General features: G+C 43.5%; 1 protein-coding gene across 1 annotated transcript; it reads right to left on the bottom strand.

The window, feature by feature from the left end:
* Positions 1-830: 830 nt before the first annotated feature.
* Positions 831-8821, bottom strand: PKDREJ (polycystin family receptor for egg jelly). Its single transcript, XM_029600041.1, has one exon. It carries the CDS (start codon positions 8775-8777, stop codon positions 852-854), a length of 7926 nt encoding a protein of 2641 aa, XP_029455901.1. The 5' UTR covers positions 8778-8821; the 3' UTR covers positions 831-851.
* Between the last annotated feature and the right edge of the window lie 14238 nt (positions 8822-23059).

The raw sequence follows: 23059 nt of genomic DNA, 5'->3' as shown, positions 1-23059 counted from the left end.
CCTTATGCCTAGCAACGTTCGGGCCTTCTGGTCTCAGTGTTCGTTGTTGTCTTTGTCTAGTCCTTTTCTGGTCTTGTTCTGCCTTGCTCAGTCCAGTTCCTAGTAGGCCTTGCCATTGCCTTGTCTTGCCCCAGTTTGTATCTAGTTCCAGTCCCCAGCCTGTATCTCTATCCAGCCCAATCTTTGTTCAGCATCCTGCCCAGTATGTAGCTGTATCCAGTCCTAGTTCCTGTTCAGTATCCTGCCCAGTTGTGTCTGAATCCAGCCTCAGTCCCTGTTCAGTATCCAGCCCAGCTCGTGTCTGTATCCCGTCCTAGCCTGTGCCCAGTATCCAGTCCTCAGCTTCCAACCACAACTTCCAGCCTGTTGCTGACCTCAGTTCCTGCCTCTTTCTTCCCCGCCTTATCCAGCCTGCCTTACCATGATGTTCTGCTGCCAAAGCCAAACCCTACTGGCCCCCAGAACCTAAGGGCTCAACGTGAGGAGGCAGGGGCTGGCTAGGCAGAAAATAAACCCCAGTCCAGCCTTGCTCCTGAGGGGGTGTTCCCCGACCCCCGTCAGCATGACATAGAAAATATTAGGATTCCTGTTCCTGACTGGTTTCAATAGTGGGCAATAACTGCCTAGTAACCATACAATTCTTAACAGGCTAATTTCCTTAGAATGAATTATCTTTAAAAAAGAGCAGCATACTCTTCTGGTTATTTTGGGCTGCAACACTGAAAGAATAAGAGTACATCAATTGTCTTGCAAAGTGTTGACTGATTATATTATATATATATATATATATATATATATTAGACACACACACACACACACACATATATATATATGAATGTCAACACTATCACTCAGATATGAAGATAAACCATTTTCTTTCCATTTACAACTTTAGTCTTGAGTCCTAAAGCTTGCTGCTCTTCTCTCCCAGGTTGTCCATACAGAATGCTTTTTAACATCTCTTGTTCACTTTTTGATGGTATCCTTTTTGTTAAAACAAACCAAAACCTTCTCAGCTTATTAACTAAAAAACCAACCACCTCAGCTTCATCCGATGGTTCTTCATACACAGGTTGTTTCATTTCATCATAAGCTGAAATAATTACAGCTTGAAACAAATTTATCACAACACAGATCATCACCAACATAAAAGAAGAAAGATACAAACCGCCAAGAACTTTGTTATGTGAAAATATAGTGTCACTGAAAGCAGAAACACAATAGGATAATACAGTCTGTGCTGAGTGAATTAAATTATTGTGACTCCACTCATGTTGTCCAAATACCAAATAGCCAAATGACATATATGCAATAAAGTATACTGTCACCACTAATGCCATAGAGAAAATGCCAGGAAGAGCTGCCAAGACTGATTTCTGTGCCAATCGTACATCATAAAAAAATCGAGCATATCTGAGAGTCTTTGAAATAGCAAAGAAAGCCAAAAATCCAATTGTTATCTTTAATATCTCATCCACATGAGAAACAATTTGAAAAGGAGTGAACTTTCTGGGATGGCTTGAGTAAAAATTAAGTAAATCAAAAGCCAATTTAAATTTGACAATTTGAAGAAAAACTGCTACACAAAATGATACCTTTAGTCCAAAGTTAATTAAATTGGAGACTTTTTTAACATAATTTATCTTTTGTTCACGTATAATGTAAATCTCATCAATAGTATATATTATGAGAAAAGCCACAAATGAAAAGTAAATAAAAATGTGAAATAAATCTTGATGTTCCAAAATAGAAAGTGTGAAAGAATGTACTGATAAACGTTTACTTATCAGTCCCAAATTAGTTACTTCAAATACAAGTGAAATGGTACAAAATAAATGGACATCTGCATTAAATGTGGTTAATTCTATTATTACTGCCCATGTCTCTTCATTAAGCCAGTGGCTTATCTGAAGTTCATGCAACCTTTCTACTGATTTTGCTAATTTTTCATCAGGAAAAAAATAGACAGTATATCCGCCTGAACTATAAATGTATAATTCTCCAAAAGAATAGTAGATCCATGGAGCTCTTTTGCGCTCATAAGTAAATCCTTCATTTTGTTTGTTATTAGCTAGAGTTGCATTGGCTGGTTTCCAAAAAGCAGTATAGTTACTTCTATCTTCAGGATCAACGCCGTATTTATGAAGACAGTGGCTTTTACCAATGATTAATTTATATGCATAACTACTATGACTAAAGCAAGCTTTCTTAAGATGTCTGGATCTCACTTGTCTAATCCTCGGCAAACCAATAATTTTTGACCAGCCATCAGAAAGAAAAGTGGGCTGGTTTCTATTGTGAATCAAAGGCAAAAACACATCACTTATCCACAGATAAATATGATCTAGTTTTTCAATATTTGCTATGTTTGAAAAGAACTGTGAGTGAATAGCCTTATTGTAGTGAAAGACACTGCTGTTATCAGTAGAGTAGATAAGATTTAACACAAGCATTAAAAAAAGAAAATGACTGATAATTTGTTTAAGAAAAACCAAAGCTTTGCCGTTAATTTCATTTCTTTTCTTAATAATTGTAATTTCATCATATTTTAATGGCTGATACTGTTTGCTATTTCTGAGCCTGACAAGCTCATAATGCAACTCTCTCTTTTCATCTGCATCACTAATGACCTCACTCAACTTAATTTCAAGAAAATTATATCTGCTTTTCCAAGGAACATTTTTACAATATTTCACAAAAAATGACATAAGTGCTGACACTGCAGTAATTTTGACTATCTGAATAACCAAAACACTCTGAAAAAATGAGGTAGCAGATGCCAAGAGCCACTCCATTGAAGTCTGATATCCGTAAGATAAGCCATATAAAATAATAAAAAATGCTGAAACTCCTGATATTATTCCAACTGAAATCCAAGCTACATAAATATACCACCAATAAAAAATAGTCTCTTTTTTTCTACGGAAGATCATAAAAGAAAGTAGGTTCTTTTGTTTTTTAGCAGATGTACTCTCTTCTGGCTCCTTTCGTTTAGCAAGCGTACCCTCTTCAGGCCCAAAATCTGTAACTGAAGAAGTTTGTTTGGGTTGTTCTTGTTCAGATACAGCACTGGGAGTACTTGTTTCTTGGTCATCAGCTGTGACTATCATGTCAGCGTCATTCTCTGAAACAATACAGTTATTGGGTTTTTTTCTGAGCGGACTATAAAGTTTAGAAACAATGGGAATGTAAGCTGAAAATGGTTGTGAATCTGAAGTTACTAAAATGATTTCTTGAGGACTGCTTCCTACAGTTTCCTTGACATACAATTTTTGCAAACGCTCCTTCCAGTCTCTGGGTTCTACATATGTCATCCACAAGGGCAAGTTGCTTTCCTCTTTTATTTTGGAGTCCGACTGTGTACGATATGGAATGTTTTCAGAAAGTGTTGGCTCTTTCTGTGAATATTTGAACAAAGAACATACTAGCAATTGCACAGGGACTGTAACTAAAGCCCCCTCTATTCCTCTCATTACTGACCTCACATACCTCCACGCTTCAATCTCTTCATCATCTTCTATATCAACATTAAACAATACAATGTTTGTAAGTAGACTGCTCATAAGCATTGCTAAACAACATGACAATCGTTGAAGTCTATTAAATGACCCCGCTACAACAGGAGCAAAAACTGAAAACCACAAATGACCATCTTCCAAGTTGTTGGCGGTATTTATTTGGAAAAAATCAGTTTTCAGCAAAGGTACATCTGAATTTGTAACAGAAAATGTTCTATTTATTAAGCCATCATCCTCATCAATCGCAAGCCACTTTCTGCACATGAAGTACCATGTTTTTTTGGAATATAAATGTTCTACTTTGACTCTACTTAGGAACCAACCAGGAGACTCTCCTCTGTTATTATGCCAGATTCTGAGTAAATAAAGATCCCCTAATTGATTTCTTGTAGTTAACAAAAAAGTATCTATTGCTCCACGAAGGAAGGCTTGATGGTCTGGGCACTTTATCAGATGTACTTGACTTTCACCAGCTGTACCAATCAATTTTACAAAAACATCTGCAGATGTTCCTGCTCCAAACCGGCTTCCTGTGTAAAATGTTACTAAGTAGCACACTTTATCATAAGGATCATTGTCTGGTAATATTATAACTTGATCCTTGCTGAATCTGTCAAGCTTGTCTTTATTCCTTGCCCATATTGCCAATGAAATATATACTGCAAAAATTGTAAGAACAGTTGCAAGAGTTACTACATTATTCTGTAATGCAGACAGTTGGGCTTTCCTAAAATCTATTGGATTAGGAATTACAAAAACCTTTGCAGCAACAAATTTCTCATTTCTCAGTTGAAAAAGTACATTACTGATTGTTTTTTTGGTTAATGCTTGCTGTTTTTTACAGATGCAATGAATTTTTATTCTGTCTGTATGAGGGCCAACATGGCAGCTACCTTCATTCCATTTCTCTGACAGTCCGTCAAAATCTATGCAAGCAGCATTAAAAATTGAAAATCTTATTAATTTATTGGTGGCTCTTCCTATAGAATAGTTGGCTTCCAAAGCAACTGTAATATTCCATATAGAACCTTCCTGTAACAATGACTTTAATGGTAAATTAATAATGTAGGGATCCCAACTTGAATTAATAATACTCTGTGTATGTGTTTTGTTGCTAGGGATGCGATAATAAACTAGTGGCCGCTTGTTGGTTATATTAAAACCTCTGTACACGAACACATTGAAAGCAATTTTTAATTTAGTAAAGAACTGTATAAACCATTCTGCTGATTTCTGCATATCCACTTGCAAACCCAATTCTCCTTTTGCAATTCTAGTATGTTTTTTGTCAGGTCCCATAGTAATTTGAAAAATTGGAGTTACATTCTTTCTGATAATAACCATTTCTGATATATCCGGAATAAGATCTGTTAAGTTTCCATCTTCCTTCGTGGCAGCCATTTGGAATCCAACAACTTCTGTTGCAATATCTTCACCTTTTTGCAACCAAGGTAAAGGGTTCTCCTTAAACTCATAAACAACAGTGAATACCTCAGCGTCCACTGGTAAGAGATCAGTATTTGGCAGTGTTGGGTAAAAACAATTATTACAGTCATGCTTTGCTAAGAAGGCTTTAGCCACGTCCCACTTTTCATCTTTCATCAAACCTGTGCTCCAGCTCCTAGTTTTCATTGCTGTCTCATTTTCTCCAGGAACTTTCCCATAGGAGACCATTTCAGCTACTGTTTCCATTACTGACAAGGTTTGTTTAAGCACATCAACAATTTCGGATGCCTCTGCACTGGCCAACTTGTTGATATTTGAAAGAGAAGCATTCATGATATTAGAGAGGGCCGTTAGTACAGCAGTACTCAACCGTTCTGTTTCTTCTGAACCTATCACTTCTTTTCGATATGAATTTAAAGCAATACTTGCTTCTTTTATTTTTTTTACTGCTAATTTTAGAGCCTGTGTGTTTATTTCTTTGACATCTTCTGTGATTTTAGAAATGCACGTGACAATTTGATTAATTCCCATAATGTTGTTGGAACTTAGGCTCATGGACATATTGAGAAGACTTTCTCGAAAATTAGTTCTGCTCACACGAAGGGGATATTCAAGTACGTCAGAAATATTATTATTTAAAACTGAAGCGATCATATAGATCGTTTGTCCTAGTTTTAAAAAATCTCCTGTTTCAAGATACGTTTTCATTGGGATATTAGACTCATTGGCTAAGGCACTCAATTCATTAAATACAACATCCTGAGGTTTATGGCTTAGTGAATCTTTCACTATTACACTCAGAATTATTTGAGTAAAAGACTCAAGCGAATCATATACTTGAACATAGACATTCAGTTTATAATCTTTAAGTGCTTCTCCTGTAGGGAGAAGAATGGGATATGTTTTAGGCAGATATCCAAAATATACTATTATACCTAATGCAGTCTCCTGCAAAGAACTTATGGTACTTAACGGATCTGCACCTGCAAGAACTTTATATAAGAGAGGTGTGTTTCTATCAATAAATCCATTACAACTCACTACAAATGGGGTTATTAATGCAATACCATAAGAGGGACTGATATTGCATGCACCACCCCTTGGAGGAGAATTTACATAAAATGAATACCTAAATATTGATGGAGCACCAGTCCAAGTTGTAACTTTCAGTACAAGAGTGTATGATCTTTCTGCAATGTGTATGAAAGTTAATGCATGAATAGACATATATGCAATGGATCTTCCAGTTGATGTTTGGGATGCCCAGTCAATGTCTACTTCCACTTCCTGCTCAATATCATTTTGAAGAAATAGTGACCATTCATATTCAGGTCTGCTGGTTTTACTGCAATCTAAGCATTTGCCAGATAGAGTAAATCGTTCTGTTGGAATCAAAATGCGACGACAGTTCTCGATGCACATAACACTTATTGTAGGTGGAGATCCAGGTATCACACTTACAGTTTGGTCAGCGTAAGCCATTTTGATTCCCTTCTCTACAACCAGGCGAAAATAATAAATTCTGTTACCCTGAAGTGTTTCTGGCATGACTGTTTGAACTGGGCCATCAAAATTTAACCATTTCAAATCAACCTGATCTGGGTGACAGGTTTCATTTACAAATAGTGTCATATTTATATAGGCTGACATATTATTTGTACAGTACCAAGTATATGACAGTCCATCTGATGGATTAGGTGAATCTGGATCAGCAGAAAATTCTCCACTGAGATTCCACATGTCATTGAAACCTACTGTCCTGAAAGATCCACCTAAAATGACTGCTTCAAGGTCACTCTCCTGAACTTCCACAATGACTGAATCCGAGCTGTAAAGAAAACTTTCTTCATCATCAAATGTTACAATACCAACTGAGACATTGAACATATAGAATCCATAATCTAAAACAAACTTTGGAATATGCATAGTACATTCCTTTGCTGTTGAGATTTCTGGTACATTCATAGGTGTATTCCAGTCTGGAGTAGCTAACTTGTCAGAAATATTAAATATTTTCCACTGTAATGTAACACTTTGCGCAGTTGAGCAATTAAGGGTCACAGATGCATACACATTTAGATGCAACCCTTTCTTAGTTGTTATAAGGGGCATAGGAAGATTAGGTTTTTTTATACTTAGATGTTTTATTTCACAAGGTATTTTAAAAGAATATACTGAGGTTTCTATAGTCTTAAAAGCATAAGTGCTAACACGTACTTTTAAAACAACTGGTTTAAGTCCACTTTTAGTAAAGTTAACCCGGGAAACAAATCCCACATAAAGTTTAGGATCAAAGGATAACACAACTCCAGGAATGAAGACTGCTGCATTGTGAACCCGATCACCATAGGTATAAGTTCTGTTTTCAAAAAGATATGATTTCTTTGCACCATAGATCTCCAGAATGAAAGTCCACTCACAATATAACATGGGGTGCTGTAATGGAACAAACCATACCATATATATATCGGTAAACACAACGGAAGGTCCACTATTATAAAAATGAACTTCGATGTCCATAGCTGTTAGTGATCTGTAGAGAGCTCCCCTACGATTCAAGTATAGGTGCACATTAAAACTGTAAAAATCGGTAGTCTCAAAATCTATCTGAAACAAATAGGTAAGACTTTGCTGTTGATAAAATATATAATGTACACTGGAGCCTTTTTTCTCATTTGTGGAGTAATAGAGTCCGTTGCTACGGCTGAAATAGTAAGTGCTACTTTGGGCTGTTTTCAGATTCAGTGTGATGTTCTGTAACTTCCTTTCCAGAGAAAGGCCAAAAACTCCACGAGAAAACGACAAATCTCCCACCAAGTTTCCAAAATCTCTTATATCGACTAAGAAATGTATCTTGGCAACCATATTCCCCTCTGCTTTTATAACGGGGATGCAGAGATCAGCCCTGACTGCATACTTATTGACCGCTACGGTCCACCGGGCCAAGTTATTTGTATCCACGAGCTGGTAGGCCACGGTCCTGCCGGTCAGGCGCAGGACACTCCAGGACAGGTTAAGGGCTTGGGCCAGGCTCAGGCGATGGGAGCTGGCACTAAAGACGTACAGGAGCGCCGGCTCCACCTCGAGGGAGACGCTGAGCTGCACCAAGGGCCCCCGGTCGATGGTGAGGGAAGCGATGTAGGCGCCGGCCTTCGTGTACGTCACGTTGACCTTGTAGTTGTAGTACGAGGCGCAGGCGGCCCGGAGGCCCACCGTCGGGTAGGCGGGCTCCTCGATCTCCGCGTGGTAGTTGCTGGGGATGACGATGACCGGCGTGCCCGGCTCGCGGGAGAAGTGGTACCGCCATCCCGAGCTCTTCATGTGGGCGCACCAGCCGAACTGCACCACCTGGAACTCGAAGAGCGGCGGCTGCGGCGCAAGGACGAAGAGCCGCACGTCCTGCTCGGCCACCAGCACCGTGAAAGCCTGGTGCAGACACGCCGGGATGGGGCAACTGCGGGAGAAGCACTGCACGGTGACCAGGGTGCGGCCTTTGGGCGGCGCGATCAGCTGGTTGCCGGCCCAGAGCGACGTGTTGCGGAGCCAAGCCCGGTTCTGCGACCAGACGCAGATGGGCGGCTCGGCGGCGCCCTCCTGCGGCGTCAGGAGGGGCGACGGGTTGTACCAGAGCTCGACGGCGTCGCCCCACAGGCAGGACGACCAGGCGCCGCTGTCCTGCCGCGTGTACACCCGCCCCAGCGGGTCCGAGCACGTGATCACCAGCGGCGGGGGCTTCACCACCCGCGCCAGGCTCAGCAGGCTGCTGGCCACCAGCAGCGGAAACAGGGAGAAGCCGAAGGCAGCCAGGCGCATCCTTCGGCCGGGCAAAGAGATGGCCTGGGGCGCCTGCAGCCCATTCCCACGCCGCCTGCCCGCGCACGCACAGTTCCAGAGCACCCCCGCCCGTTACCCTCGCGCGCTATAACGGACGTTAGGCGCCGCGTGCAGAGCGCGAAGCTTCCACTGGATTTTCAGCACTGCTGTACAGCTGTAGGCGGGCGCGAGAGCACCTTCGTGGTCGCGCAGTTGCGTTATTGCGTGGCCATGGACGAGGGAGGCAGGGTGCACCGGTCACGATCTCACACCGCCTCCTTCACGTCCTGATCACACATCCTGCCCACAATGGTATAATCTGATTTTTGGGTAGAGGAAAAGGGGGAGCGGTGTCCTTTTCGCACAGAATAGAAGTTAAAGAAATTTTAAGTGGGAAAACATGCACCGGTGTCATTTTTTTTTTTTTAAATTTTGATCCAGGAGATGCCAAATTTGTGAGATTCCAGCTCCGAACTTTAAGTTGTATTGTCTAATTAAGAATGTGGCACACCTACGGATTGGGCATTAGATGTCACTAGGTCCCTGTACAGAACTTTAGTATCATGCGCCTTCCGTCCCCCGTCAGCCCCTCCCACATGGAAGACTGGGGTTGGATGTTTCAACCCTATTTAGCCCAGCGATTTTAGAACTCCATGTAATCAAATTCAGAATCAGCATCATCTGCAGCAGGGGGGTGGAGGCAGGGGTGCCAAGGCGCCAGGCTGCAGGGGGGCACACGGGGGATCCCATCCAGGAACAAGAGGAGGCCTGCAGCCGCTGGGGAAGCCCATCCCGCCCAGCGGTAGAAGAAGAGGAGGCCCGCAGCCGCCGGTGGAACCAATCTCGCCCGGCGGCAGAAGAGGAGGCCCACGGCCACCAGGGGATCCCATCCCGCCCAGCAGCAGAAGAGAAGGTAGCCCACTGTGGCCTAGAGCATGGAGGGTGCCACGAACAAGCTTCCAGGGGACCGTCAGCAGCAGTGACCCAGGACGTTCCATAACATGGGGGAAGGTGCATGCTGCCACCAGTGGACCTGAACCCACCTGTGGCCGAAAAACGGTACAGGCCCGCAGTATAAGAATTTGCGAGCGTAACATGTTCTTTATGCTGATCTTGCGATGCAGGAGATCAGCATGAAGTGCTAGCCCCGCGATTTTTTAATATGGCGGGGCATGCACAGAGGAAGCAGAAGGAGCGATCAATGATCCTCTTGTGTATATGTGTGAATGAATTGGTGCCTGCCTGAGGGTCTGTCTGTCTGTGTGAATGAATTGGTACCTGCTTGGAGTTCTATCTGTCTGTGTGAATGAATTGATGCCTGCCTGGGGGTCTGTGTCTGTGGGTGAGAGAGAATAAGTGCCTCTTTGGGATTCTGTCAGTGTGAGAGATGAATGCATGAATTCTGTCAGAGAGAGAGAGAATGCATGCCTGTCTGGGGGTCTGTGTGTGAGAGAGAATGGTTGCCTGCCTGGGGCTCTATCTGTGTTATGTGTATGAGAATGAATGAATGCCTGCCTTAGGGCCTGTCTGTGTGGAGGTGTGATAGATTGAATGGGTGACTTCCTGGAGGTCTGTCTATGAGAATGAATGGATGTCTGCCCGGAGGTCTGTGTGGGTGAGAGCCTGTGTATGAGGGAACCTGGGGGAGTAAGAGCTTTTGTGTGTGTGTGTGAGGGGGGGGGGGGGGTCTTACAGCCTGTCTATGAGTGTGCTGTGTGTATGACAGCATGTATGTATGGTATGTGACAGTGTATGTACGAGAGAATGAACATGAGTGTGTGTGAAAGAGAGAGAGGATAAAGTTTGTGTATCCCTCTAGCCCCCTAATCCTCGACAATCTCAGGGTGACTGGAAATCAAGAGTTCCCAGATATGGACAGCAGTGGCTTTTTAAAAAAATCTTTATTAGTTTTACTTATTGGGTATTATTTGATATATGTGCTGCTTTGAAATATTTTATTGGTGCTTGGGAAATTTTAAATGTATATGACATCAATTAATAGAAGTTATTCTGTTTGTCAGTAGTTTTAAAATATTCTTTTATTAGTATGATTTTACTATTATAATTGATACTTTATGTTTCTTGATTTTTATTTGTTTTATGAAGAATGGTGGTTCTGTTTTTCCATTGTTACACACAGAGTCTGGCTTCTTGGAATTTCCATTTCATTTATGTCTGCATATTCCTGGTTCTAATTTGTGATCCTTTGTTCTATATTTGTTGAGGGCCTTTCTGTGTTCTGCATATGTAATTGAAGTTAAATATTCTCCTAGTGTTCATTTCTATGTAGGGATTTGTTGTTCTGTTTTCATAATAGGAGGTATATTGGTGTTTTAGGGCCTAGTGTAATATTTGCAGGGTCACCTTTTCATAGGGTTATTATATTGTAATTCTAATTTAGATTGCTCATTGCTTTCTGAAGACCAAGCCCACACTCAACATGCGTTACAATATATATGTGTTACAACGGTCTTTTTGGCATTATTGCAGGGTTTTCTGGTTGTCACCACATCTGTGCATGTAAATATAATAAACATGCTGTTGTGATATTCTTACTTCAAAAAACTGTACTTTGAGTGTTTTTCATGTAAAATCTTTTATTATAAATGCATAATTTGGAATTGTGTGTGGATAGGGCCGTGATAGGAAGAAGGCTGGGCACAAATCTGTAACATTCACTTAGGGTGCCTAATACCCTTCCACTGACCCTGATTAGTAAAATAATACAAATTAAATATAAAAAAAACCCAAACAGAACGAGGAGGGGCCAGCCCAGTAATTGTTTGCACAGGGCTGCAGAAAAGTTAACATTGGTCCTGCCATGGGGTCCCATCCCTCCCTAATGAAGAGACCTCGTGCGGTGGAACTGTGTGATGATGCGCTGGTGGTTGATGGGGGGGGGGGGGGAGGGGGAAGGGGGAGAAAGAGGGGGCCCCGCAGGGGAGACAACATTGAACGCTTTGTGAAAGGAAGTTATGGAATATAAGATTTTAATAAATAAATAAATTGGCCCCCGGGCGCTGGAGACCCTCAGTATGCCTCTGATCTTCTGTTAGAAGTGACACCGCATCGTGCATTCCCTGCCAGAGGTTCCTTCTATTAATTTACAGAGAGAGAGGTATTTTGCCAGATTCCCTTTCGGGTGAAAAGGCTCTCATCCAGAGGACTTGAAGACCTCTGAGCCCACTCTAAACCCTAGGCGAGGCAGGCACCAGAGACAGATCCTGCTGAGAGAGACCGAGATGGCTGAGGATGTATCCAGTTTTACCTTTTGGAAGATTTTTTTGGATATGAACAGTGTAGGGAGGTTTTTTCTGATTCACCCTTCCCCACAGGGATGCAGTGCTGGCATAGCCTGATCCCCTTCTGTCTTTTCTCCAAGAGAAGTCCCCAGTAACAATAACCAAAGATGAAGGAACAAGATCAGAAGACCCCAATCGGATCTTCACTCATGGGTCCAGGACGGGCTGGGTGTCCAGGAAGGATACAGAGTTAGGTAGGACTGTTTAGCTGTGAAGTGGGGACCCTTCCAATAGGATTCCCTGTTAGCCGCTGGGTGAGCTTTGCAAAATTAAAATCACCATGGGAGCTCTACCCAGATGCCTGAAACAAAGGACGCTTATATATAGAGACATACATATGTACCAGCAGTCACATGCACTAGCAGTCAATGTTATGGACAAATGGACTTTTAATTAATGATTATAATCAATAAACTTTATTTTAACACCCAGATCCTGGTACTCTCTGATTTGTTACAGCATCTCACCCCTAGGAATGCATCTTCTATCTACACACACTGAAAACAAAACACCAACATCTGGACCATAATTGAGAGCTTCCCCTCTAAAAAAAATCCACCATGGGATAGAGCAGCGCATCTCAACCGGTGTGTCGCAACACACCAGTGTGTCGCCAAACACCGGCAGGTGTGTCACGTCTCCTGGTGTCCCACTGTCCCGTTGTAATTTCTTTCTCCCTTTTTCCAGCCCCCGTGGGCCAATTGGAAGCCTCCTTTCTTCCTACCCCCACTACCCAATGGGAAGCCTCCTTCATTCTGCCTGCCCCCGCGCAGGCCAATCGGAAGCCTCCTCCCTTCTACCTGCCAGTGGGAGAAGGAAGAAGGGAGGAAGCCTTTGATTGGCCAGTGAGGCAGTCATCGCAGAGCCCAGGGGTGGGGTGGGAGGAATGGCAGTGTCGAACCCCGACGAAGCAAGGCCGCCACGGGAGCCCATCCCCATGGTAGCAAAGAGGAAACCCGACCAAGGCCACCACGGGAGCCCATCCCTGTGGCAGTGAAAAAAGAAGGCCTGCAGGAGTAAAGCCGTGGCGGAACTGGAGCCCATCCCTGCTTTGAAGGAAGATATTTTTGGTGAGAGTTTGTATGTGTGGGTGTGAATGAGTGCCTGGGTGAGAGCTTGTTTGTCTGTGTGTGAATGAGTGCCTGGGTGAGAGCTTGTGTCTGTGGGTGTGAATTGGTGCCTGGGTGAGAGCTGGTGCCTGTGGGTGTGAATGGGTGCCTGGGTGAGAGCTTGTGTCTGTGGGTGTGAATGGGTGCCTGGGTGAGAGCTTGTGTCTGTGGGTGTGAATGGGTGCCTGGGTGAGAGCCGGTGTGTGGGGGTGTGAATGGGTGCCTGGGTGAGAGCTAATGTGATTAAATGACCTTTCATCTCCCAATGTGCAACCAATGGGGCCTCCTGGCTACTACTCCTGATACAATTAATGTGCTCTTTAATCCGGGTTTTCAGTTTGCATGATGTTTTCCCTATATACCCTAAACCACACGGACACCACACGAGATATATCACTCCACTTGATTCACAAGTGGTGTTGGAAAATAACCTAAACGGTCGCCTGTTGGGTAAACACACCCTATTTCCTTCAATAGACAACGGACAGACATTGCACTTTCCACAGGGAAAATGACCCCCCTTGTCCTGTCCCACCTTCATTGTCACCCATCGCCGCATGCACTAGCTTATCCCTAAGATTCGGTGAATCAAGTGGAATGATATATCTCGTGTGGTGTCTATAGGGAAAACATCATGCAAACTGAAAACTCGGATTCATGAGCACATTAGTTGAATCAGGTGTAGTAGACAGGAGGCCCCATTGGTCGCTCATTGGGAGATGAAAGGTCAACTAATCACAGATTTAACCTTTGTGGCTTTAGAGCAGGTAACCCCACGGAGGAGAGGGGGGAGACTTTGACAGACTTGATTTTTAAAGAACAACGTTACATCTATCAATGGAAGACAGTGGGGCCGTTGGGGCTTAATAAAGAGAAAGAGTGGAAAACTCTGTTCTAAAGGTAGAGGGTGGGTGATTGGTATTGGAGGGCAGTAAAAGGGATGGGGTTTGATAGTGTTGTAAGAGCTAATAAATTGGGAGTGCAGAAGAGGGATTTTTGAAGCATATAGACATTGGTTTAAGTGCTGGAGAAGAAAGTTAATCCTATGAATCTGTTAGGCTAATTTTTTGGAATAAGTGTGAAACTAGATAAAACCCCGGAGAGGGGTGGCCCTGTGTATTTTAGTGTTAGACAGGGCCTTTTGTGTAGGAAGGAATTGGAATAAGTGTGGGCATCAATGACAGAGGTGATTCTAAGTGAGAGAAAGCTAGTGATTCAGAATTGAGGGGGAGCCTTCATCACTGTTTGTGCGTCTGTAATCAAGTGGGGGGAGAAGTGAGTGGTGATGTAGGGAGTAGAGGATGTAGGGCATGTGTTGGGGGGGGGCAGGGTTTGTGTCTTTTTGAAGTGAGCATGTGCAGTGGTGTACGACTGAACGGAAGCAGGCAATGACGCAGGTTAAAGCAGCAGTAAATGGAGGTAAGAGTGTGGGATTGTTATGAATCCTCCTGTAGCTGTGCTACGGGAGGCTTCTCACCTCTTTCCTGGAGGCCGCTCTGAAGCCGGGGTCTCGCCTACAAACTATCCAAGATTTGCTCCAGGGCCTGGGAGGCCTTCGATGTCCTTGGGTCCTGCCTGGGGCTTGCTTGGGTCTGCATGGATTTCCTGGTTTGGGCCACGCCCTTCTCCTTAGGGGCCGGCCCACAGCACTTCTCCTCAGTTATAGGGCCAGCTAGGTGTGGCCCATCCAAACTCCTCCCAGGGGGTTGCCTGTCTTCAGCCCTATAAAAGGACTTCAATTTCCAGTCAGTTTTGCCTTCGCAATGAGCCAGTCGTCTGGGGAGCTTTTCCTTCCCCTTGGACTCCATGGTCCTGCTCTTGCTTGGTGTTCCAGTATCCCAAGGGATCCCTCTTCATTTCGTCTCTGCTGTTCCTGATCCCGGTCTCTGATGTCCTGATGTTCCTGTCGTCCTCCCGTCTCTCCCCTCCTGATGTTCCTGACGTCCACTGTCTCAGCCCTCCTGATGTTCCAGAAGGCCTGACATCCTCGATGGCTAGAGGTCCTTATGTACTTGATCTTCCTGATGTCTGTTCCTGCAATGTTCCAGCTCTCCGAGTCCTCCAGGTGGCCACCCCAAGGGGAAATCCGTTCCGTCGGTTCCTGTTTCCGGTCACTGGAGCCTCTGCCAGTTGGATTCCTTTCCTGAGCCTGCCCAGCACCCGCGTGGTCCGTGACCAGCCTCCTTAGGTTGTGTAGGGCGCGTAGAGGACAGGGTGGTCCGTGACCAGCCCATTGGGTCCGCCCTGAGTAGTGGGCTGTGTAGGGCGCCCTGAGGAACAGTGCCCACTCGTCTTCGTCTAAGTCTTCCAAGTCCTTTTCGCTCGTCTGGATTTCCCAAGGTCCGTAAGAGTCATCCTTGCCTCGGACATTTCTGTTGCCTTGAGACTCCACCTACTCTAGTCTCAGATGCCTTCTATGACCGGAGCTTCCACCTGCTCGCCTTTCTGGATGTCGATGCCTTGTGTTTTACTCCTGAGTCCTGAAGCCTTCATCTCAGCCTTCAAGCTTCAGCCCTTGTCCGCCCTTGTCTCTTGTCCGGCCTGCCGCCTGCGCTGCTCCCTGCAGCAGGTCCGAAAGGGCTGGGAGTAGTCGGAGGACCACTCAGAGACCAACCTTGCGTGGTTGGCCTCATCCAGGCATGCAGGTCGGCAGGGGCCTGGTCACCTCCAACCCTAGACGAGGTCCGTCTTACCGCAAGGGGCACACATCTCACCACCAGTGCTCCCAGCCACCAGAGTGCAACAGGGATTGAATAAAATTTTAATGTGGGAGGATTGAATGGATGGGTTGTGAGGGTGATTCATGTGTTATGTTTGTATTTAGAACAGTTTCAGTGATCCCCTGATGCAGGCGGCTGTGGGCTGCCAAAACGCTGCAGCGTCGGGTTATTTGGAGCAGTCTTAACGATTTAGAAGAACACAAGTGAACACAGTATTGCATTTGGGCCCGCAATGAGGCACTTTAAGAAAAGACGGGTTTGTCCGTGAGTCTTGAGACTCAGCCCCATTGGTTTATTGTCGGAGCAGTGAAAAGATTGAAAGATCAAAATGGCGGTCAACAACGAATGTGATTGCGATTAAGTAAATGTTTACAGAAAAAAAGAAAATCAGTCCTGAGCTGTGCTATTGTGGAATTGGAACAGTGTAAGTGACTACAAACCGGACAAAGAATGAGACAGGTTTCTCAGAATTAGGGATATCCTTGAGTCCTGCTGATAAAGAATGTAAACAGTGCAATTGACAACGAACAGGACAGAGAAAGAGACATTCGCAGAACAAGGAATATAAGCCTTGAGCTGTATGGATAAAGATTTTGAACAGTGGGAACAATATACAATATCTTGTGTGATAACAGCTATACATTTAATACTGCTTGTGTTTTTACATGAGGGGTGAGAGCGAGTTAAGGTTTTGTGTGATAATATTCACATATTCAATACTGCTGTATACATTGAACACTGCCTTTGTTTCTTGATGTAAGGGTTGAGAGAGTGTGTGGTAGTAATGTGTTTGGGATGAGTGTGAAAGGGTAGGTGAGTGGTTTTATGTAGAGTGCATGAAAAATATTAGGAAAGTGTGAGTGAATATTTAAGATTGGGTTGAGTGAGGTATTGGGTTTGTGCTATAACAAGTGTAGAACAAGGTTCAACTAAAGGAAAAGGTTTTAGTGACAATGTAAAGTAGAAATAGTGAAGTGGAATAAGTAATGCAGAAAGAGTTAAGTATAACAATAAATATAAAATGTAAACAAGAAGGTTGATGTTTTGAGGTCATTTATAGTGACTGGTTTTTCCTGAAAGGGAATTAGCTTTCTTTTGGAGTTTATTGACAGACATCTCAATAGCGGTGTGAGGTTTTGGTTGTGAATAAATCCCAGCTGCCAAATCTTCAACCACTCTTCAAGTTTCTTAAATCCCTTTTCATTCTCACTACTCCTTCAGGCATGTCCATTCTGTTGCAGATCTTAGTATCATCCACAAATAGACAAACTTTATCTTCTATTCCTTCTGCAATGGCAGATTGTGATAAATTGCAGGAAGACCTTCTGAGACTGGAAAATTGGGCATCCAAATGGCAGATGAAATTTAATGTGGATAAGTGCAAAGTGATGCATATAGGGAAAAATAACCCATGCTATAGTTACACAATGTCAGGTTCCATATTAGGAGCTACCACCCAAGAAAGAGATCTAGGCGTCATAGTGGATAACACATTGAAATCATCAGTTCAGTGTGCTGTGGCAGTCAAAAAAGCAAACAGAATGTTGGGAATGTTGGGAATTATTAGAAAGGGAATGGTGAATAAAACAGAAAATATCATAATGCCTCTATCGCTCCATGGTGAGATCGCACCTTGAATACTGTGTACAATTCTGGTCGCCGCATCTCAAAAAAGATATAGTTGCGATGGAGAAGGTACAGAGAAGGGCGACCAAAATGATAAAGGGAATGGAACAGCTCCCCTATGAGGAAAGACTAAAGAGGTTAGGACTTTTCAGCTTGGAGAAGAGACAGCTGAGGGGGGATATGATAGAGATGTTTAAAATCATGAGAGGTCTAGAATGGGTTAATGTGAATCAGTTATTTACTCTTTTGGATAATAGAAAGACTAGGGGCACTCCATGAAGTTAGCATATGGCACATTTAAAACTAATCGGAGAAAGTTCTTTTTCACTCAACGCACAATTAAACTCTGAATTTGTTGCCAGAGGATTTGGTTAGTGCAGTTAGTATAGCTGTGTTTAAAAAAAGGATAAGTTCTTGGAGGAGAAGTCTATTACCTTCTATTAATTAAGCTGACTTAGAAAATAGCCACTGCTATTACTAGCAACAGTAACATGGAATAGACTTAGTTTTTGGGTACTTGCCAGGTTCTTATGACCTGGATTGGCCACTGTTGGAAACAGGATGCTGGGCTTGATGGACCCTTGGTTTGACCCAGTATGGCATGTTCTTAATGGCGTTCACAAAGATCTTGACCAGAACTGGTCTCAAAACCTATCTTTGTAGAATTCCACTTGACACTGTTCTCTCTTCAGAGTAGATTCCATTTACAATTACATGCTATCTACTGACAGCCAACTCATTTTTAATCAACTCCACCACCATGGCATCCTCTCTCAATTTTCTCATTTTATTCATGATGGACAGTATTGAAAGTTTTGCTGAAATGCAAGTAAATCACATCAAAATGTGATTTACCTTTAAAAAATCCACTTCCCCGAGCCTCTCGTACGCCAACCACGAGGCAGCCTGCGCCATTCGCCCGCCCGCTACAGAACGCTCGGCCTGCCTCCTATTCGGCCCTCTTGGCGATCAGCCAATCCCAGCAGTCAAAACCGGGCAGCCAATGAAGGGCAGCACTTACCGGGCTTTAAATCACAAGCTCAGCCGGCGCAGTTTCCTCTTCGACGAACGGCGGGAGAGAAGGCCTGCGCAGTTGGCACCAAGGACCCGTCGAGGTAAGGCCTTTAAAAAATCCACTTACCCCGAGCCTCTCCTACGCCGACCACGAGGCAGCCCGCGCCGTCTGCCCGCCCGCTACAGAACGCTCGGCCCGCCTCCTATTCGGCCCTCTTGGCGATCAGCCAATCCCAGCAGTCAAAACCGGGCAGCCAATCAAGGGCAGCCTTTACCGGGCTTTAAATCACAAGCTCAGCTAGGTGCCGCCTGCCCCTTTGTGCACCCCTTCGAGCAGCACTGGAGTGTTGCCTTAGCCTCTTCTCGCCGCTGCTCTCAATCTCTCCTCATCACTATTACATCAGACCTCCTCTGACTAACAGCTCCCCTCCGGGCTCCAACTCCCTCCTCCAGCAAGCATCCACCCTGTCTCCTACATTCGTCCATGCCAGCAGTCTTCCAGCTCACTCCAACATTCTTTCATTCCAGCTTTTAGTAACCGGTTTCAATACTCATCCACAACAGTTATATCAAACCTGTTCCAGCATTCATCCATTCCAGCTTCAATCAAACCTGTTCCAGCATTCATCCACAACAGCTATATCAAGCCTGTTCCAATATTCATCCTTTCCAGCATTCTCTTAACCTGTTCCAGCACTCATCCATAACAGCATCTATTAAACCCATTCCAGCATCTATCCACCCCAGCCTTCATCCAGCTTATCCCAGCATTCATCCATATCAGCCCTCATCGAACCTTTGTCTAGCTCTTATCCAGATCACTCAACCAGTCAACCCCATCCTTTCCGGCATAACAATCCATAATGCATCCAGGTTTCCCAATCCCTATCCTTCAACACAGTCTATTCTCCACAGGAAAATCAACTATGCAATCCCGACATCACACTTACAAAACCCTCATCCCCATCATGATCTCACCTATTACCCAATTCCTAGGCCTCACTCTATTCTCCCTGACACTATTTAATGCTCAATCCCTCACCAAGAAATCGCTGATCCTCAACGACTACCTCCTACACGCAAAACCGGACATCTGCGCTATAACAGAAACCTGGCTTAAACCCACGGATGTAGCAATAATAAATCAACTACCAACACAGATCTACAACTTCTTTTCCCTCCTCTGACAGAAAAAAAGGGGCGGGGGCATTCTTCTAGCAACCAAAAAAGACCTGAGATTCTCACAACACCCAGCTAAATCAGATTCTAAACTAGAAATAGGCCTTTTTAAATCAGACCAACTACAAATCCTCCTTGTTTATGCCCCACCGGGCCTCCTGGAAGCAGATTCCTCCCCCATTGTTGAAATAACTACAACACACATTAATCTGGACTCCCCAGCTATAATCCTAGGTGATTTCAACTTGCATGTAGACAACCCTACACTTTCAACCAGCTGTGAGGCTTTTCTCACCGCCCTCTCAGCCATGGGTTTCAAGCAGATTGTCAACAAACCTACTCACAAAGCTGGTCACACGCTGGACCTTATCTTCGTAAACTCTGGTATCACGCACTCATCCCATCCTGTATGCAAGCAGCTCCCTTGGTCAGATCACGCATTAATCTCCACCACCCTCACGCTGACAGAAACCAGTAACACACACCCACCTCAACCCTCCTTTCTCTACAGAAGATCCTGCTCCGCTGACGACCTCAGCAATCAGCTGGCCTCAGAACTCCCACTCATAGACCTTGCCAATCCCAACTCTGCCCTCTTGTCCTGGAGCAACATTACAGAGGCTATAGCAAACAAACTATGCCCACTATCATCAAAAAAATTCAACCCCAATTCTTCCAAAAGACAACTGTGGTTCACCAACAAACTTCGAAAACTAAAACAGAGTTTAAGACAGAAAGAGAGTAAATGGCTCAAAGCCCCTTGCTCCAGCACACTCTCCGCCTATAATCTCGCTCTTCACCACTACAGGAACTCCACCTTAAGATCAAAAAGGGATTTCTACGCTCATAAGATCCATGACCTTTTCTTCGATGCTAAAGCCCTTTTTACCTACGTATCCAAACTAACACGAATCAACACACCAGATATCCCTAGCAACCAAGCACAATCCAAAGCTGAAGAGTTGGCTCTTTTCTTCTGAAACAAAATCGCTAACCTCCTAACACAGCTGCCCTCTAGCACCACCTCTCCTACTAGTGCATATCATCTCCCTAACAAAGACATATCTCTTGAATCTTTTGAACCCATCACCGCCTCAGAGATCCAAGCAGTTTTAAAGAAAATGAAACCTTCCTCCCATCCCTTCGACCAAATCCCCACTAAACTGCTCCTGATAATTCCCGACACCATTTCCAAAACACTGGCTGACATCATAAACTGTTCACTATCTCAGGGAATCTTTCCGGATGACCTCAAACTGGCCTCCCTCAAACCACTCCTAAAGAAACCAATTCTGGATCCTAAAGATCCCAATAACTTCCTCCCGATTGCCAACCTTCCTTTTATAGCAAAGATCATGGTAAAATTAGTTAATACACAACTATCTGATTACATCGAAGATCACAAAATTCTGTTCCCCTCCCAATACAGGTTCCGAAAAGCATTAAGTACAGAATCCCTTTTCATATTCCTGACAGACCACCTCATCATGGGCCTTGATAAAGGTCAATCTTTCTTACTGATTCTCCTGGACCTCTTGGCAGCATTTGACACCGTTAACCACTCCATCCTCCTAAACCAGCTGTCGAACATCGGAATAACAGGAACTGCATTTGCATGGTTCAAAACTTTCCTCAGCAACAGAGGCTACAAGGTTAGAATTCACAATAAAGAATCACCCTGTTATAACTCCTCCATAGGAGTTCCCCAGGGCTCTTCCTTATCCCCCACGCTCTTCAACATTTACCTTCTTCCACTATGCCAGCTGCTAACCAAACTGAATCTAAAACACTTCCTATACGCCGACGATGTCCAGATCTTGATCCCCCTTAAAGAATCCATTACCAAAACACTTGAATATTGGGAAAATTGCCTCCAAGAAATCAACTACCTCCTCACCAGCTTAAATCTGATACTAAATTCATCTAAGAGCGAACTCCTTCTCATCTCTCCGGAAAATACACCCAACATCTCAATCACACTATCAAAAATGGATTTAAATAACAAACTTTGTCATTCGCTGTCATCACCTTCACATTGTTATCATTATCATCACTATACAAATCACATTTTATCGAATTTTACAAATACTATACAAAAATTATACAAATTTAATCAGACTCAATCGTGTTACCTTATAAATAAGTTGCTGTCAGTTAAATCCCCCTATTCTCACCTCCAACTCCCAGTTATTTATTTCCCTGTTTTATTGTAACTGTCACTCTCCTTACAATGCTCTTGTTACAGTTGTTTGAGTTATCTCTTATCTTGCACACTTTGTTAACTGTAAACCGGTTTGATGTGATCCATGTCATGAAAGCCGGTATAGTAAAAATAAATAAATCAATCAATCAATCAATCAATAAATAAATAAATAATACCACTTCAACTCCACCAGCCAACCTACACAGCATCCAAGCAAGAGACTTAGGAGTAATAATCGACAATCGTCTGAATTTAAAATAATTTATCAACCAAACAACCAAGGACTGTTTCCACAAACTACAGGTATTGAAAAGAATAAAACCACTTTCACTTTCAAGATTTCAGAAAGGTTCTTCAAGCAATAATCTTTTCCAAGACAGACTACTGTAATTCTATCTTACTAGGTCTCCCTTCATCTTACACCAAACCGCTTCAGATGGTCCAAAACGCGGCAGCCAGAAAACTGACAACCACGAGGAGAAGAGACCACATATCCCCCATCCTCAAAAACTTACACTGGCTGCCAATTCATTTCAGAATTATTCATAAGTCCATCACCATTATCTATAAAGCCATCCGTCGCCATATTCCACTTAACCTACAAATCCCGCTCAGACAACATACCTCTTCCAGACCCATTAGAGAAGCATACAGAGGATCACTACAGGTACCACATACCAAAACCACTCAGCATCTAACATTTAGAGATCGGGCCTTCTCAACAGCAGGACCATCGATATGGAATTCCATTCCACCTGATCTTCGACAGGAGCCTTGCCTTCCAACATTCAGAAAAAGGTTTAAGACTTGGTTGTTTAAACAAGCCTTTCCAGACCCCAACTAAATCTCAATTCATCAACAACCATAGTCAGACACTTCAGAACATTGTAAATAATTGCTCCTCCTTATGTTAAATTCCTCTAGCCTTTCCTTCTTTCCCCAGTTTTGATCAACCTTTGTTTATTGTAACTTCACTGTTTCTCTTCACTTGTTACAATTTCAAGTTCTTTTTACACCCCTTGTTAATTGTAAACCAGCATGATGTGATTGTATCATGAATGCCAGTATATAAAAACTCTAAATAAATAAATGCTCTTCCTTGAGCCAGTTTTCTAGTCATCCAATAAAA

Source organism: Rhinatrema bivittatum, chromosome 4 (assembly GCF_901001135.1).
Source record: "Rhinatrema bivittatum chromosome 4, aRhiBiv1.1, whole genome shotgun sequence".
NCBI classification, from domain to species: Eukaryota; Metazoa; Chordata; class Amphibia; order Gymnophiona; family Rhinatrematidae; genus Rhinatrema; species Rhinatrema bivittatum.
The sequence above is the reverse complement of the archived record's forward strand: the minus strand, read 5'-3'. Positions and strand labels throughout refer to the sequence as shown.